The 14,307-nt window shown below is 34.3% G+C and overlaps 1 protein-coding gene across 2 annotated transcripts; it reads left to right on the forward strand.

Annotated features, from left to right (window-relative positions):
• The first annotated feature begins 3,755 nt into the window (after window positions 1–3,755).
• LOC147297344 (putative LRR receptor-like serine/threonine-protein kinase At1g56140) lies at window positions 3,756–13,963 on the forward strand. Of its 2 annotated transcripts, XM_086229887.1 has the most exons (25): window positions 3,756–3,921; window positions 4,679–4,851; window positions 5,268–5,451; window positions 5,734–5,805; window positions 5,969–6,040; window positions 6,520–6,591; window positions 6,764–6,835; window positions 6,993–7,064; window positions 7,164–7,235; window positions 7,341–7,412; window positions 7,505–7,576; window positions 7,702–7,773; window positions 7,860–7,931; window positions 8,135–8,200; window positions 8,798–8,860; window positions 9,505–9,549; window positions 9,712–9,770; window positions 10,414–10,799; window positions 10,929–11,124; window positions 11,215–11,379; window positions 11,578–11,696; window positions 11,832–12,042; window positions 12,549–12,780; window positions 13,023–13,173; window positions 13,262–13,963. In XM_086229887.1, the coding sequence occupies exons 2-25, from the start codon at window positions 4,701–4,703 to the stop codon at window positions 13,676–13,678; spliced, it is 3,165 nt and encodes a 1,054-aa protein (XP_086086013.1). In that variant the 5' UTR covers window positions 3,756–3,921; window positions 4,679–4,700; the 3' UTR covers window positions 13,679–13,963. The 2 variants fall into 2 exon arrangements, with proteins under 2 accessions (XP_086086013.1, XP_086086014.1); XM_086229888.1 differs by lacking the exons at window positions 3,756–3,921; window positions 4,679–4,851; window positions 5,268–5,451; window positions 5,734–5,805; window positions 5,969–6,040 and adding an exon at window positions 6,318–6,335.
• The last annotated feature ends 344 nt before the right edge of the window (window positions 13,964–14,307 follow it).

The raw sequence follows: 14,307 nt of genomic DNA on the forward strand, positions 1-14,307 counted from the left end.
TTATTTGTCTGGATTATGTTTCTTTTGAATTTGTGCTATTATTTTTCCTAGGGTTTGAGTTGCGATTTTTGTTATCTTTGTGTAACTTTTGAGTTTTTTCAAGTTTTGTATATTGTTTAATTTTGGACTTTAGGCTTGGCTCTGTTTTTCTTTATGTATTTGATTTGATTACTATTTCTCGTTATGTATGTTATTGTTCTATTATTATGGTTTCTGCATTAGAGTTATTATTCTGTAATTTTGGAGTTCAGTCACAGCTTCTAATAATAAATTTAGGCATTAATTATGGAGCTCAGTCACAATTGCTTATTACCTTCTAAGTTTAGTCACAGTTTTTATTAATTATTGTTTTTTTGTTTTTAATCTTAAAGGTGATGGAAAATTTCATAATAGGATGTTGTTGCTATGGCTTAGACATTTTCATGGTTAAGTTGTCTATGACTTCATCGTTTGTTGATATAACTAGTAAGGTTTGTTTGAGGTTTAACTTGAAGTTAAGACTTTTTAAGTTGAGGTATGAACTTGTTGGGTGCTCTAATTGCTTTTTGGACTGTGTGATGATTTGCAACTTATGTTGGCATATGCGGAAATATCAAATAGTAAATCTGTGGACATAGTTGTAAAAGATTTGGTTTTGGAGAATGAGATTGAGAATTTAAACAATAATTGTGTTGTGCTTCATAAAAGTGCTTCTTCATCTACTAGTGTAATTTCTACTGATGTTGAGACTGACTACAGTGAATATTATGGCAAGTATAAGAGTTCCAAATCAATGGTCCATTTGTCAAATGAATGGCAGCAATATATTCATAGCGTTGGTTTTGATTTTCATTTTGAATATGTTTTCTTCATCAATTTGGTTGATTATGACTTTTAATTGATCAACTTGCTTCGAGCTTTTAGGGATTTGGTTTTGATTTTCATTTTAAATATTTTCTTTCTGTGATTTGTTGCAATAGATTCTTTTATTAGTTTGATTATTTAGGGTTTGATCTGCGATTTTCAATTTTTTCTTTTCTATCTTTTCTGCATTTTTTTAGTTTGAGATATAGAAAGATAAAGATGAATTTCAAGTTGTTCTGCTTGATAGTCACAGGTTAAATTTCCTTCTTAGAGTGTATATATTTAATGTATTTGTTTAATGCAAATCCCATTTTTATGTGAGCTTTTATGTTAAACATCAAGGTGTTTTATGTTAAACTTATCTTTTCTGATATCAGTCACAACTTCTGATTTTGTTAATTAGTTGTTATATGAGTTTTGGTAGTGATTTTGGTTCTATTGAGTTTTATTTTTTGTAGCTTCGGTTGATTAGTTGAGAAAACTATGGCAGATGCCAAAAGGAAAGTAAAGTTTGCATGATTAGGTGTTTTATGAGCAAAAAGGTTCTTTGTTTGTTCTTATTGTTGATTCTAGTGAGGTTGCAATTTTTTCTGCATATTTTTTGCTTATATAATTCAGAGTTACATGACAATTTGATTGATTACATATACACCTGTGTTATGTCATGAAAATTTGGTTGATTACATATGCACATTGTTATGTCATTAGACCTCATCAAATAGAGAAAACTTTCTAAGGTTGTGGAAAGGTTGAAGTTATTAGACCTAGTACATATGCAGTACTAGGTGAAGTTCGAATGTGTACAATCCAAATTCGCATTCTCTAATTACAAAATAGTAAATGATAGGACTTGTATGCTTATGTAGATGCATTGTCATTTGTACATTGATATTGTCTTTATATTGGGGTTAGCATATGATATTATGATATCTTGATGACCTTGTAGCCTACTAGTACTTAATTGCTATACCTTAAAGGAGTCTCTTAATTTTGTTGTGAAACAGTCAGTCACAACTAAAATATAAAGTTATGACTGTTGAACAGTTACAACTAAATTATGACAGTCACAACTTAGATTTAATTAGTTGTGACTGACTGGATTAATTATTTTAAAAAATATATATATATATATACACAATATCATATAAATTAGGTTCAAAGCAATTACTTTACACAAAAGAAGACTTAGTGCATTACAGTGAGTGCCACAAAGGTTTTGAATTTTGATGTCAAATTGCGACTTTGTATTTGCATGTATGTTCGGTTTTCATTGTGACTTCTTTTCCATTCTTATGACAAGTATGTGTTTTTTTAATGTCTTTTAAATTATGATTTTCATTTTGCTACCTTTGTAATTTTTTCTTTGAGAGTAATAAGGTTAGAATCAATGAATCGCTTTTGTTTCCTTTCCCCCCCCCCCCCCCCCTTTTTGGCAGAATAGGTTTACCAATACTTTTGCATTGATGTTGATTATGGGTTTCCATGTATTGTTCATGGGTTTGTCATTTTTTGAAATTAATTCATTGCTCAATGACCAACTTAGAGTTTTTTCAGTAAAACAAGTAATAAAACTCAAAATGGGTAGTAAATAAGAATGCTGGTCTTGGTAAGCAAAGTTGCTTTAAGCCTATTAACTCTGAATTTGTTCTTTGAGAATTTGAAATATTTTTGCTGGTTGTGTAGGGGATACTCTGAACCTCTTCTCTATTTTACGTGAGCTTTTATGTTAAACATTTAGGTATTTTATGTTAAACTTATCTTTTTCTTAATATTAGTCACAATTTCAAATTTTGTTATATGAGTTTTAGGGGTGGTTTAGGTGTACTTTCTATAATTTGCATGCTGGAGTTTATGGTCTATCTTTTTCAAATTGTGACAGTCACAATTTCAGATTTAGTTGTGACTACAGAACAATCACAACTAAATTATGAGACAGTCACGATTAAGTTGTGACTTGATTGAATGTTTTTGAAAAAATTGTACTACAATGTAGTATAAATAAAGGTCAAAGCAATATTTTGTATACAAAATAATTACTAGTGCAATTGGGAAATGTATCTCTTTTAACTTACCATGACAGTCACAACAAATTGTGAGACAGTCATAGTTTAACTTGTGACTTGTGACTGAATTAATTTTTTTTTTTAAATTGTATTACAATATTGGATAAATAGAGGTCAAAGTAGTACTTTTATTGATATTATTATGTAGTGTAGTGGTAAGAGGTGCCTTTTTCTCTTGCATGAGAGGGGTTCGAATCCCTTCTATGCCAAGTTGTTTTTGTGTTGTTGAATGGCGTTGGCCGGTGGTTGGTGGTTGGCCGGCCGGACGGAGGTGGCCGGTGGTCGGCCGGACGGAGGTGGTCGGTGGTCGGCCGGACGGCGGTGGCTGGTGGTTAGTTGGGAATATTTTAAATTTTTTTATTGTAGTGGCATATGATGTAATTTTTATGAATTTTAGTACCCTTCACTTTATTAGTTTGTTTGACTTTTCAACTAGTATCTAAACTAAAATGCTATTAAATTTTAGTATCTAAACCAAAAAATTATTAAAGTTTAATAATTAAAATCAATAGACTTTATAGTTTAACGAATATGAAAAATTATTAAAATATTAAGATTTACAATAATTTGCAACTCTGGAGATGCAACTTGCACAGTTGCACCCCATTCAAAGTCCACATTTGAATTCAACAAAAAACTGCCTGTAGGTGCAACTTTAATATAAAAAACTGCCTTGATCCGCAGCCAGCATTGGGGCTGCTCTAAAGAGCTGACATTGACTCATACCTATTGACCAAAAAAAAAAAAGGAACAGTCATTGACTAATGCGCCTTACTCAATAGACAAGTGTCACTAGTCTATCCTCTCCTCATGTCATTATAGTATTAAGTGGGAACCTGTTTCATTCTCATGTATACATTTACAAGGAGAAGATGAATTTGTGGGCAAATTAAGCGGCCATCTCCTTCCCAATTTGCTACTTGCTGCTTCTGCTGTCTCTGCTTCATCTTATCACCCTAGAAATCCATTGCTCAAAACGCCATTACAGAGCTAGCACAGACCCTTTTAAAGCTAGGTACATATCATCTCTCTCTCTCTCTCTCTCTCTCTCTCTCTCTCTCTCTCTCTCTCGTATCTAAACGTTTAATTTATAAATGATAAATAGTGTAGTTGCAATAAAGTAAGAAGGCAAGTGATTGTCCTTTTAGTTAATTAAATTAGTGGTCTGTGACGTCTGTCGCAGTTGTTGAGTAAATCCATTTCTAATATATGAATAGGGGGCCTAAACCTTTATAAGGCACTGAATGGCTGGTGCCGTAATGCCATGGCAATTTGGAATTAACCATCTTATAAGTGAAGCTCTCCATCATTAAGAGTTAAATATCTAGTTTATCCCTTTCGCAGATTAATTTGAAAAACTCTAGTTTTTTTCATACAAGAATCCCCAATCTGAAAATCAATCATGAAACCAAGCTCATATTATTTAGATTCAAGTGAATTGAATATTGAAAATCCCCAATCTCCCCTCCACATAAACTCTAAAATCCTCCAGTCTGGGCCGCAACAGCAAATGACTGACATGGTAAGGGAGATGGCGACTGTGATATGAGAAAGAGTGAAGTAGATCATATATCGTTTCTGGTGATCATGGAATAGACAATTGTTCATTAGTCCAATATCCCTTTATAATGTCAACAAGAAAAATGAAAGTATAAAATTTGAAAAGCAATGATTATCTAGAATTCTAGATTAACATTTCTTCTACATAAGATTTTCCATGCATGCCAACTTCTTGTTGAAATGTCTTCTCTGTTCTCTTACCTCTGTGTCAGGCCATCGAGGGGCCACGAGTACATGATCAATTTGAGGATGAAGCTGCAGCTACAACCGTCTCTTTCACGAGCATCATCTGTTCGCTTCTTTTGCCTCTGCTTTCTCCTCACCAGCTGCTGCTTCTGGTTTCAGGTGTCCATTGCTCAAAATGCTACTACCGACCCATCTGAAGGTACCCATCTCAGCTTCTTTGATTTTTCTCTGCTATGCTTCCTCACTAGCTTTCCATTTCATTTACAACACTCACATTCTTAATTCCCATTTTTTTCTACTTCCTGTTTGCATATATATGCTTGTAGTTAACTAATTTCCATGTTTAATTGCCATGGTTGTATACTAACAAGCATGTTTTAAGTTATGTATGTAGTGCCTACGGTATCCATGACTCATTAATTCTCAATTCTGCACTTCCCATTTGTCATATTATTGGAATTATGAATCATAAATTTTTTTTCCGATATATAAATGTATGTCATTATTTTCAATCATTTATCATATTTTGTTTCATAAGTTAAATATTCAAAGTATGGCTTGTCTTGTGTATAACATATTACTGCTTGGTTGTTTGTGATATACACAAATATTCAGTGAGGGCATTGAACTCAATATTCCAACAATGGGACACACAGGCGGGGACAACGTGGAATATCAGTGGAGAGCCGTGCAGTGGATCTGCCCTCGATGGAAGCCAATTTGACAACGGCCTTATTAACCCATCCATCATATGCGAATGTACTTTTGACAATGATACTACCTGCCATATTACCTTTGTGTATGCCACAGTGCTCTCTCTGTCTCTGTCTCTGTCTCTGTCTCTGTCTCTCCCTCTCCTTCCTTAATAGCTTATAGTCAAATGTCTTTAGTCTTTACCACACTGCAGAGTACTTACTATATATGGGTTACATCCTAAATATACATAATTTCTATGTATATTTATGCACATACTTATATATCCTTATCATATTAAAGTTAATAGATCGATTAAATGGCTAGTGAAACATGCCATTACTTATTAATATAGTCTAACTGTTCCAATTTTTTTTTTTCTTTCCAGGAGAGTTTATGCTCTGAACAAACAAGGAGTGTTTCCAGAAGAACTTGTGGATTTGAGATTTCTCATCTTTTTGTATGAATTTTTCAACTCCCCTTCTTTGTTATTTGGTTTATCAAAGATTCAAAAAATGCATTTCAGTATAAAGGCAGAGTTTTTACTTTTTTACAATTGAAAATTATATTCATGATACTGAGAGACAAAGAATTGATGCTACATTTTGTTTCACTTTTTGTAGGAAAATCGATCAGAATTATTTCACAGGTTCCCTACCAGCATTCGTTGGCAATATGTCTTCATTGAAGTTATTGTAAGTAGTGGGAGAGCATTTTTTTAAGTTTAGTACAACTTTTTTAACTGTCTAATACTTTGTTTAGACTCATTACAATTTATATAATTTATAATTTATTTTCCTTTTCCTTCTCTGTAAGCTTTAAGGAACTATTTACTTATAAATTTGTAATCTTTGAGGTATGGCTTCTTGTTTTGTTCTTGGCTTTATTTTTTATTTTAGGCCTGCTAGATTGGAACTCATTTTTCTTACAAATCAATTAAGTTTATTGGCTTATCTATTCTTGGAGGACATCAAACATAGACCCTCCCAAGTGAGTTATCCAAGAGCACATAGTACTTTACGGCTTCAAAATAATTTACACTTATTTTTCCTTCATATTAATTACCACACTTCTGTATATACTATTTACATAATATCATTATGTTTTTGTTGGATAACCAGTATTTGCTGAATTATAAACAATTCTAATATCTTTAATTCATGTTTCCATTCAGGTCAATAGCCCACAATGCATTCTCTGGTCCCATCCCCAAGGAGCTTGGAAACCTTAGGGAGCTAGATACGTTGTAAGACACAAACTACTATGCAATTAAACATCACTTATCTTGTGAGAAAGCGTCAATTAATTTTGAGTTGTATAAAAACGAGAAAACTTTATGTGAACACGTTATATATAGAACCTTATATCATTTCTGATAATTTCTTAGTAATTTTATAGCTATTCAACATGACTTGCAGGTCCTTTGGAGGGAATAATTTCTCTGGAACACTCCCTCCTGAACTTGGTAATTTAGTCAACCTTGAGCAACTGTAAGTCCTTCATTTAATTCATTGAAGTTGAATTATGTGTGTGTGTGTGAGAATATGGTGTTTGCTAAGGAACATTTTGTTTGTTAACTTATTTTGGGTGATCAAGGAATGTGTTTATCATATGAAATTGATAGTAACCAGTTAATGATTTTCACAGTTACATAAATAGCTGTGGACTCGGTGGTGAAATTCCTTCAACATTTGCTAACCTTCGCAAGATGAGAATCCTGTAAGAATGGCTCTTAAATCGTGTTTTAAATTTATCTCCAGCACTTTGAGATTACTATTCTGGGATGAGTTTACTATTTGTCAACTTGTTGAATTTTAGCGGGGCATCAGACAGTCCTTTCTCAGGAAAGATACCTGATTTCATAGGGAATTGGACAAAGCTAACTTCATTGTAAGTATTGACAACTTTTAATTTTTTTGAGTTCATGAAAACATACCAGCATGGCTGAGGTGGGTATTTTGCACACAACTCACAAGCCTTTTAAATGTTCTATAGTCGATTTGAAGGGAACAATTTTGAAGGCCCAATACCAGCCAGCTTTTCTCAATTGACCTCATTGACTTCTCTGTAAGTACAAATATTTAGTACATTGTAGACTCTCCCTATCTGTCTCACTCTGTCTCCCCTAGCTTCAGTTATGTTTGAATATAATGATGTAGGCGGATCAGTGATATATACAATGTGAGCTCCTCTCTTGATTTCATCAAAAATTTGAAGAACTTGACTGATTTGTAAGTGAACACGCTCTTCCATCATATATGGCAATCTAACTTCTTTTTCCTTTTCAAATTTGTAATCTAACTCCACTTACTTGTGCACTTTTTTTTTTTTTTTTCTAAATTTGCTGGTCTAACAGAGTTCTACGAAATGCATTAATCACTGGTAGCATCCCTTCTGATATCGGAGATTATCAAAGTTTAAAGACACTGTATGTTTCAACAGACATATAAGCTATTAGTGATATAATTTTATTTCATTCTAATTGCTCCTCTCAACTTATCATTCATGTTTCAGGAATCTGGGTTTCAACAATTTAACAGGCCAACTCCCAAGTGCTTTATTCAACATGAGTTCTCTTACAGACTTGTATATTTTCTTCCCTTGGCATAATTAAAGTTATCAAATCTATAACCTTCCCCAGACCAACATGCCCTTTACCACATAAATCCAAGGTGTATGGGCAAATTCCATACTTTGATTGAACATTCGGACTAATGCCTTTGGATTTTGTTCAGAGACTTAGTCATTCATCTGACCTTTTTCTTGTTCCTTTCGGTTTTTTTGGCCAGAGTTCTTGGAAACAATAGTCTGTCTGGAACTCTTCCTAGCCAAACGAGCAGTAGACTTAAGATTATGTAAGTCCAAATGTCATAAAGCATGTTATATTCAATGTACTGGCAATTTAAACCTGCTCTCTCTCTCTGTATGTGCATGCTTGTGTGCGTGTGTGTATGTGAGATAATGCACGAAGAGTTTATACTGCATGCAAATTTTTTTTTTTCCTCTTTGAAGCATAGTGAGTATGCATAGAAACAGGAAATTACTCCTTGCAAGTTGTTTCCTTTAATATACTTGTGAATACGACAGTAACATGGTTTTTAAAGTAAGATTGCATTTTGATTCATGATATGAAAGAAATTTATTCGGACTGCCCTAGTGTGGAAGAATTTTACAAGAACTAAAGGCAAGATAACTACAGGATACATGAACATCACTTCTTCCAATCATAATCATACTCGGTCCAACATGAAGTCATACTAATATTTGATTACTTACACATTGAGCAGCTACTAGGAACTTTCTTAGCAGATATTTCCTGAATGGGATTCAATAAAATCTCAATCAAGGAGTTTTCATTTCCAATTGATGAAAGCAATTTGGTTCTTTTTCTGATTCCAATTCTTTTAATTTCACGCATTTTTTGCCTTCTCACTGTATAGTTTTATGTGCAGAGATTTGTCTTACAACTATTTATCAGGAAGTTTGCCCCCATGGGTGACCTCAATATCACAACTGTATGTCTCCTTTTTATCTTTCATCTTCATTGTTACAGTTTAAATCACCTGATTTTTGTTACCAATAAAAAAACAAAGGATTTCATTTTCTCAGAGCTTCTTGCCTTGTATTATAGAGTATATATAATACCACATGAATGAAATTCAAGAAATAAGTAATGTGTGCATGACAAGTTAATTTAACAATTAGAAGAGATGACTTTGGAGATACTGACATTTTTAGGACTTGAACATGAAATTTTCATTTTATAAGGCTGTATCTTTACCTTGGAATAAAGATGACCAACCTACCTCCAATGGCAAGAGCATAAAATCTGCCATAGCACAGGTAACACACACACACAAAAATTAAAATTAGCCATGCAGAAGTGTCATTGCCCAAAATCATATCAATTAGGCTAGCACAACTAAATTTCCATTCAAACATTAAATTTATACATGCATTGAAATCTAATAGTGGTTGCCAAATGGAAATGATTCTGGGCACCAAGACTTCTGTGTGGTCAATTTTGTTCTGTGGTCAGTGCATCAAGGCCGCTAGAACTATTTCCTGCCAGTCATCTTGTTACATTTCTATTATTCTTGCATTTCTGATAGATACTATCAAATATTTTCATACATGATCGGTTATTGAATTTATGCAGGAACTTAGTGGTGAACAACTTCACATTTAACAGTTCGAACATAACGTGAGTTGAAGTTTCTCTTACCTTTTTTTAAGACAAAATACTATCGCTGGTACTAGTATGCATGAGAAGCAAAGTAATCGCTATTACACTTCTGAAGTTTAATGGATTCTTTTGTTATATGTTTCTAACTGGATATGTAATAATGTTTTTCTGTGTTTGCAGTCTTCCTGGATTGAATTGCCTTCAGAGAAATTTTCCATGCAATAGAACTACCCCACGATGTAATCTGCTTTTATTTTACTAATTATTATTAATTTAATGCAATATCATGTTACAGAAAAAGGAAATTCTTCTATAATTATATATACATTTGCAGGAATGCCTTAATAAGAAACTTGAAGCTAAGCAAGAGAAGCAGGGAATACAGTTATAATAAAACTTAAAAATTAGATGGGCTCTGTGGGAGGTCTGTTCCGTTTTCATTTTCTTTCATTCAAATATTATCTGACTTAATATCTGCAATACGCCTACTTTTGCAAAACAGTGTCTGTTATTGTGTTGTGTGGATGTCAGTAAAAGAGAGAGAGAGAGAGAGCCCTTTTCTCTTCATGTCAAGAAATATTAATGTTGACATATATTACATCCTGAATGGTTTCTGGTTCATACAACCTCAGTTATGTAAGGGAAACTGATTAATCAAGTATAATGCAAGGCAAAGTAACTTCATAATATTATTCTACCAGCTTTGGAATCAGCCTGGTAAGATTCTTTTGAAACAACTTTTATCAACATTCATTGGGACAAATTCAGTAAGAAAAACTGGTTAGAAATATGTGATTCAAAAACATTAGTATGAGCTTTCAATTTGAAGTTTTTATCATTGATCATGATTCGTGACCTGTGCTATTCTCTAAAATCTTACAGATGCAAGCTTCTCAATCAAGTGTGCTGGACAAGAAATTAGAGGAAATGATGGCATTTTGTATGAGGCTGAAGACTCAGCTCTTGGACCAGCAACATTTAATGTAACCAGTACACGGAAATGGGCTGTTAGCAATGTGGGTGTGTTTGCTGAAAGAAGGAATCCACTATATCTGGTAAATACATCGGCACCAATCACTGGGACGGATGTGACCCCAGATATTTTCCAGACTTCAAGAATGTCCCCAGGATCACTGAGATACTATGGCCTGGGTCTTGAGAATGGGCCTTATACTGTAACATTGCAATTTGCAGAAACGGTTTATGATGATCGTGCCTCAAAAACTTGGTTGAGTCTAGGAAGGCGGGTCTTTGATATATATATTCAGGTAAGATTGCTCATAAAGAAAAACTTTACGTGTATTAAACTGAAGACAACCTCATCACACAGGTTTTCTATAACTATTTTCAATGATTTACAAAGACTAGAATGATTAACTATCTCTTCATCACCCTAGGGGAATCTCAAATGGAAGGACTTTGACATATCAAAGGAGGCAGGTGGGGTTAACAGAGCTATTGCGAGAAATTTCAGTGTTAATGTGACAGAGAATTATCTTGAAATTCATTTGTTCTGGGCTGGTAAGGGTACCTGCTGCATACCTGAAGAAGGTCATTATGGCCCACTAATAGCGGCTGTCCATGCTGCTTCAGGTATATGTTAAATATAAAGATATCCTATGAATGGTTTACGTGTACTTTCTGCTTCTACTTAATGCTGAACAATAATTCTTTATTGCTCAGATTTTACACCAACTGTTTCTGGGATTCCAGCCACTACTCCAGGAAAAAAGAGCAGGGCAGGGTTGATAGTTGGTATTGCAGTCCCTGTTGGAGTCGTGGCCTTGCTATTAATATTTGCAGTTCTATATATGAGGAGAAAAAAATCAGAAAAGGAAGATGATTATGGTAAAAGAATATTATTAGTAGTATCACCAATTACGGGCTTTTGTATCATTCGGTCAATTTTGCATGTGGTTCTAGGTTCTTCTGTATCATCAGCAAATCCGTCCATGATATATAGTTGTGACATCAACACAAATTTTATAATAGTATCTATGGTTTCTAATTTAAACTTATATCGTAGTCACGTGTTTGAATGTGCAGAGCTTCTAGGATTAGGCCCCCGACCAAATACTTTCAGTTATGCTGAGTTGAGAGCTGCAACAGATGACTTTAATCCTTCAAATAAGCTAGGAGAAGGAGGATATGGCCCTGTTTACAAGGTTAAATCTATTTACATCAATATCATGTACTTTGAAATCACGAGAGACTTTTTACAAAAAATAAAAATAAAAAATAGAAGCACATATAGCTTCATTTTTTCCCCTTTCATGTCACTAAATTGTATTACTGTATAGGGTACACTTTCTGATGGGAGGGTAGCCGCTGTGAAGCAACTTTCGGTAGGATCTCACCAAGGGAAGAGTCAATTTTTTACGGAAATTGCTACCATATCTGCAGTGCAACATCGCAATCTAGTAAAATTGTATGGATGCTGTATTGAAGGAAAACAGCGCATTTTGGTTTATGAATATCTTGAACACAAGAGCCTTGATCAGGCACTTTTTGGTATGAACCTATTTGCTACCCTACCTTCTAATTTTAGGTTGCACAAAACCAGAATACTCTGCAGTTGCAAGTACTCTAAAATTTTTTCTCAACCCTTTTGTTATATGACTTCTTTTCTGAAGAGTGACGACTAAGGAAAGCAAAGAAGTAATTATTTAAATCATATGGATTACAACCCTGCACATTCTTTCCCTGTCGTGGTTTTCTTGGGGGCAAACAAAGTAAAAAGAAAAATACTACTCGTTAGATTTTGTAATTGTTGCTCTGTATAATGAATTATTCATATGAGTAGTTCAACAAAAAAAACTTTATACGTATAATTATCCTGAAGAATTTTGAATGGGAGAAAATATTGTAAACTAGCAGAAGTCTCATTTCAAACATCACTTTGTACTGCTTTTTTTCCTTTTCCACTTATCCATCTTAACAATTAACATGCATTGATTTTTCCAAACTTTGATGCTCTAATAAAAGTTTTTAATTGGTTGTACTCACTACTGTTTCAGAAACAAATGACTTGCACCTTGACTGGCCTACCCGCTTCAATATATTGTTGGGGACAGCAAGAGGACTTGCTTATCTTCATGAGGAGTCAAACCCAAGGATTGTACATCAAGATGTCAAAGCCAGTAATATTTTGCTCGATGCAGAACTCTGCCCAAAAATATCAGATTTTGGATTGGCGAAGCTTTATGATGACAAGAAAACCCACATTAGCACCCGGGTTGCAGGGACAATGTAAGCCCTCCTTTATTAATTTTCTAGAGGCCTTGCTTATAGTATATCTTTCAACTGTTTTAAGGTTTGTGTTATAATGAAATGAATATATACCATGTTTTTGGTAATGCCACTATTCCACTAGTGATAGTTTGTTCCATTGGAAGACTATTTAGATGCATGGCATATCGCTATGAATCCGATTAGGTCATGCCTAGGATATAAACGGAGCAAAATTCAGTAACCATTTGATAATCTTGTAGAGGCTATCTGGCACCAGAGTATGCAATGCGTGGACATCTGACAGAAAAGGCTGATGTTTTCGCTTTTGGGGTTGTTGTTTTGGAGATTCTCAGTGGGAGGCCAAACTCTGACAATAGCTTGGTTACCGAAAAGAAATATCTCCTTGAATGGGTAGGAAAAGAATTTGCCAATTTTTCATTAAAATTTTATAAACTAGCATACTTTTGAATTATTATTAACCATGGAACAATGTTTTCAGGCATGGAATCTACATGAAAACAACCAGAGTTTGGGGCTGGTGGATCCTAGATTGACAGAGTTTGACGAAAACGAAGCAACCAGCTTGATAAGAGCAGCTCTTTTATGCACTCAGGCATCCCCAATGATGCGGCCACCCATGTCACGCGTTGTGGCCATTCTTTGTGGAGATATTGAAGCAGACACTGTTATGTCAAAGCCAAGTTATTTGACAGATATGGATTTTAACGATGTTACAACAAGTAGCTTCTCGATTGAGGGTGATACCCCATCAATTGCACGGAAGGACAGTAAGAGTGAGCCTAACTATCAGCCTGCAGGCAGCACAACCGGTGCTAGCCCTGCGATTGACTTTGCACCGTCTCCTATAAATGTCACTCGATCAATGCTCATTGGTATTACAGGGGAAGGGAGGTGAGAACTGACAGTACTACATCAATTGTTCTTGCTGTAATATTGTCCCTCTCAGCGCTACAACTCACTAAACCTTGTGCTTCTCTTCTCTTTGTGCCTTTCTATCTCCATTTTTCAGAAAATAAGCAATCAATGGTGATGTATATAAAATGAGATACAACTTTATAGACATCTAGATATTCGGATTTATTATTTAGTTTTCTAATGATTAAGTAATTGTAATAAGAAACAACATTACAATGTCTATGAGCAAAATTCTCACAAACAAGTAGCTATATAAGAAAATGGTTACTCTTCACGTTTATGTGGTCGATTGGTAATCGTTGATATATGTATGCGCAAAGGAAACTTGTGTCAACATTAGACTGCCAATAACAGACAACCGCTTAGGTGATTCACTTATGCAAAACTGAACAAACAGAATTACAATATTCTGGTGAAAGGGAATTTTTAAAAGGAAGCATCAATTATCATAAAAGCTTTAGCGTACTACTATGTGACACATTGAAGTGGTGGGTCCCAGGCATATCTAAATTGTTTGCTTTTTTTATTTTTTTTCTTAGAAGCATATTCCTAAGTGAGCCAGATCACTTGATGCAGTCCAGGCCACATTCTATTGGCCCAGAAAAAGTG

Source organism: Dryas octopetala, chromosome 1, assembly GCF_963921425.1.
Source record: "Dryas octopetala chromosome 1, drDryOcto1.1, whole genome shotgun sequence".
NCBI classification, from domain to species: Eukaryota; Viridiplantae; Streptophyta; class Magnoliopsida; order Rosales; family Rosaceae; genus Dryas; species Dryas octopetala.

Bases quoted from the DNA above. Each gene is read 5' to 3' on its own strand.
- LOC147297344 (XM_086229887.1), top strand. From the start codon at position 4,701: ATGATCAATTTGAGGATGAAGCTGCAGCTACAACCGTCTCTTTCACGA. The intron at 7,577-7,701 runs GTAAGTGAACAC...CTGGTCTAACAG, and splicing joins TTGAAGAACTTGACTGATTT to AGTTCTACGAAATGCATTAA. The intron at 9,550-9,711 runs GTGAGTTGAAGT...CTGTGTTTGCAG, and splicing joins TTTAACAGTTCGAACATAAC to TCTTCCTGGATTGAATTGCC.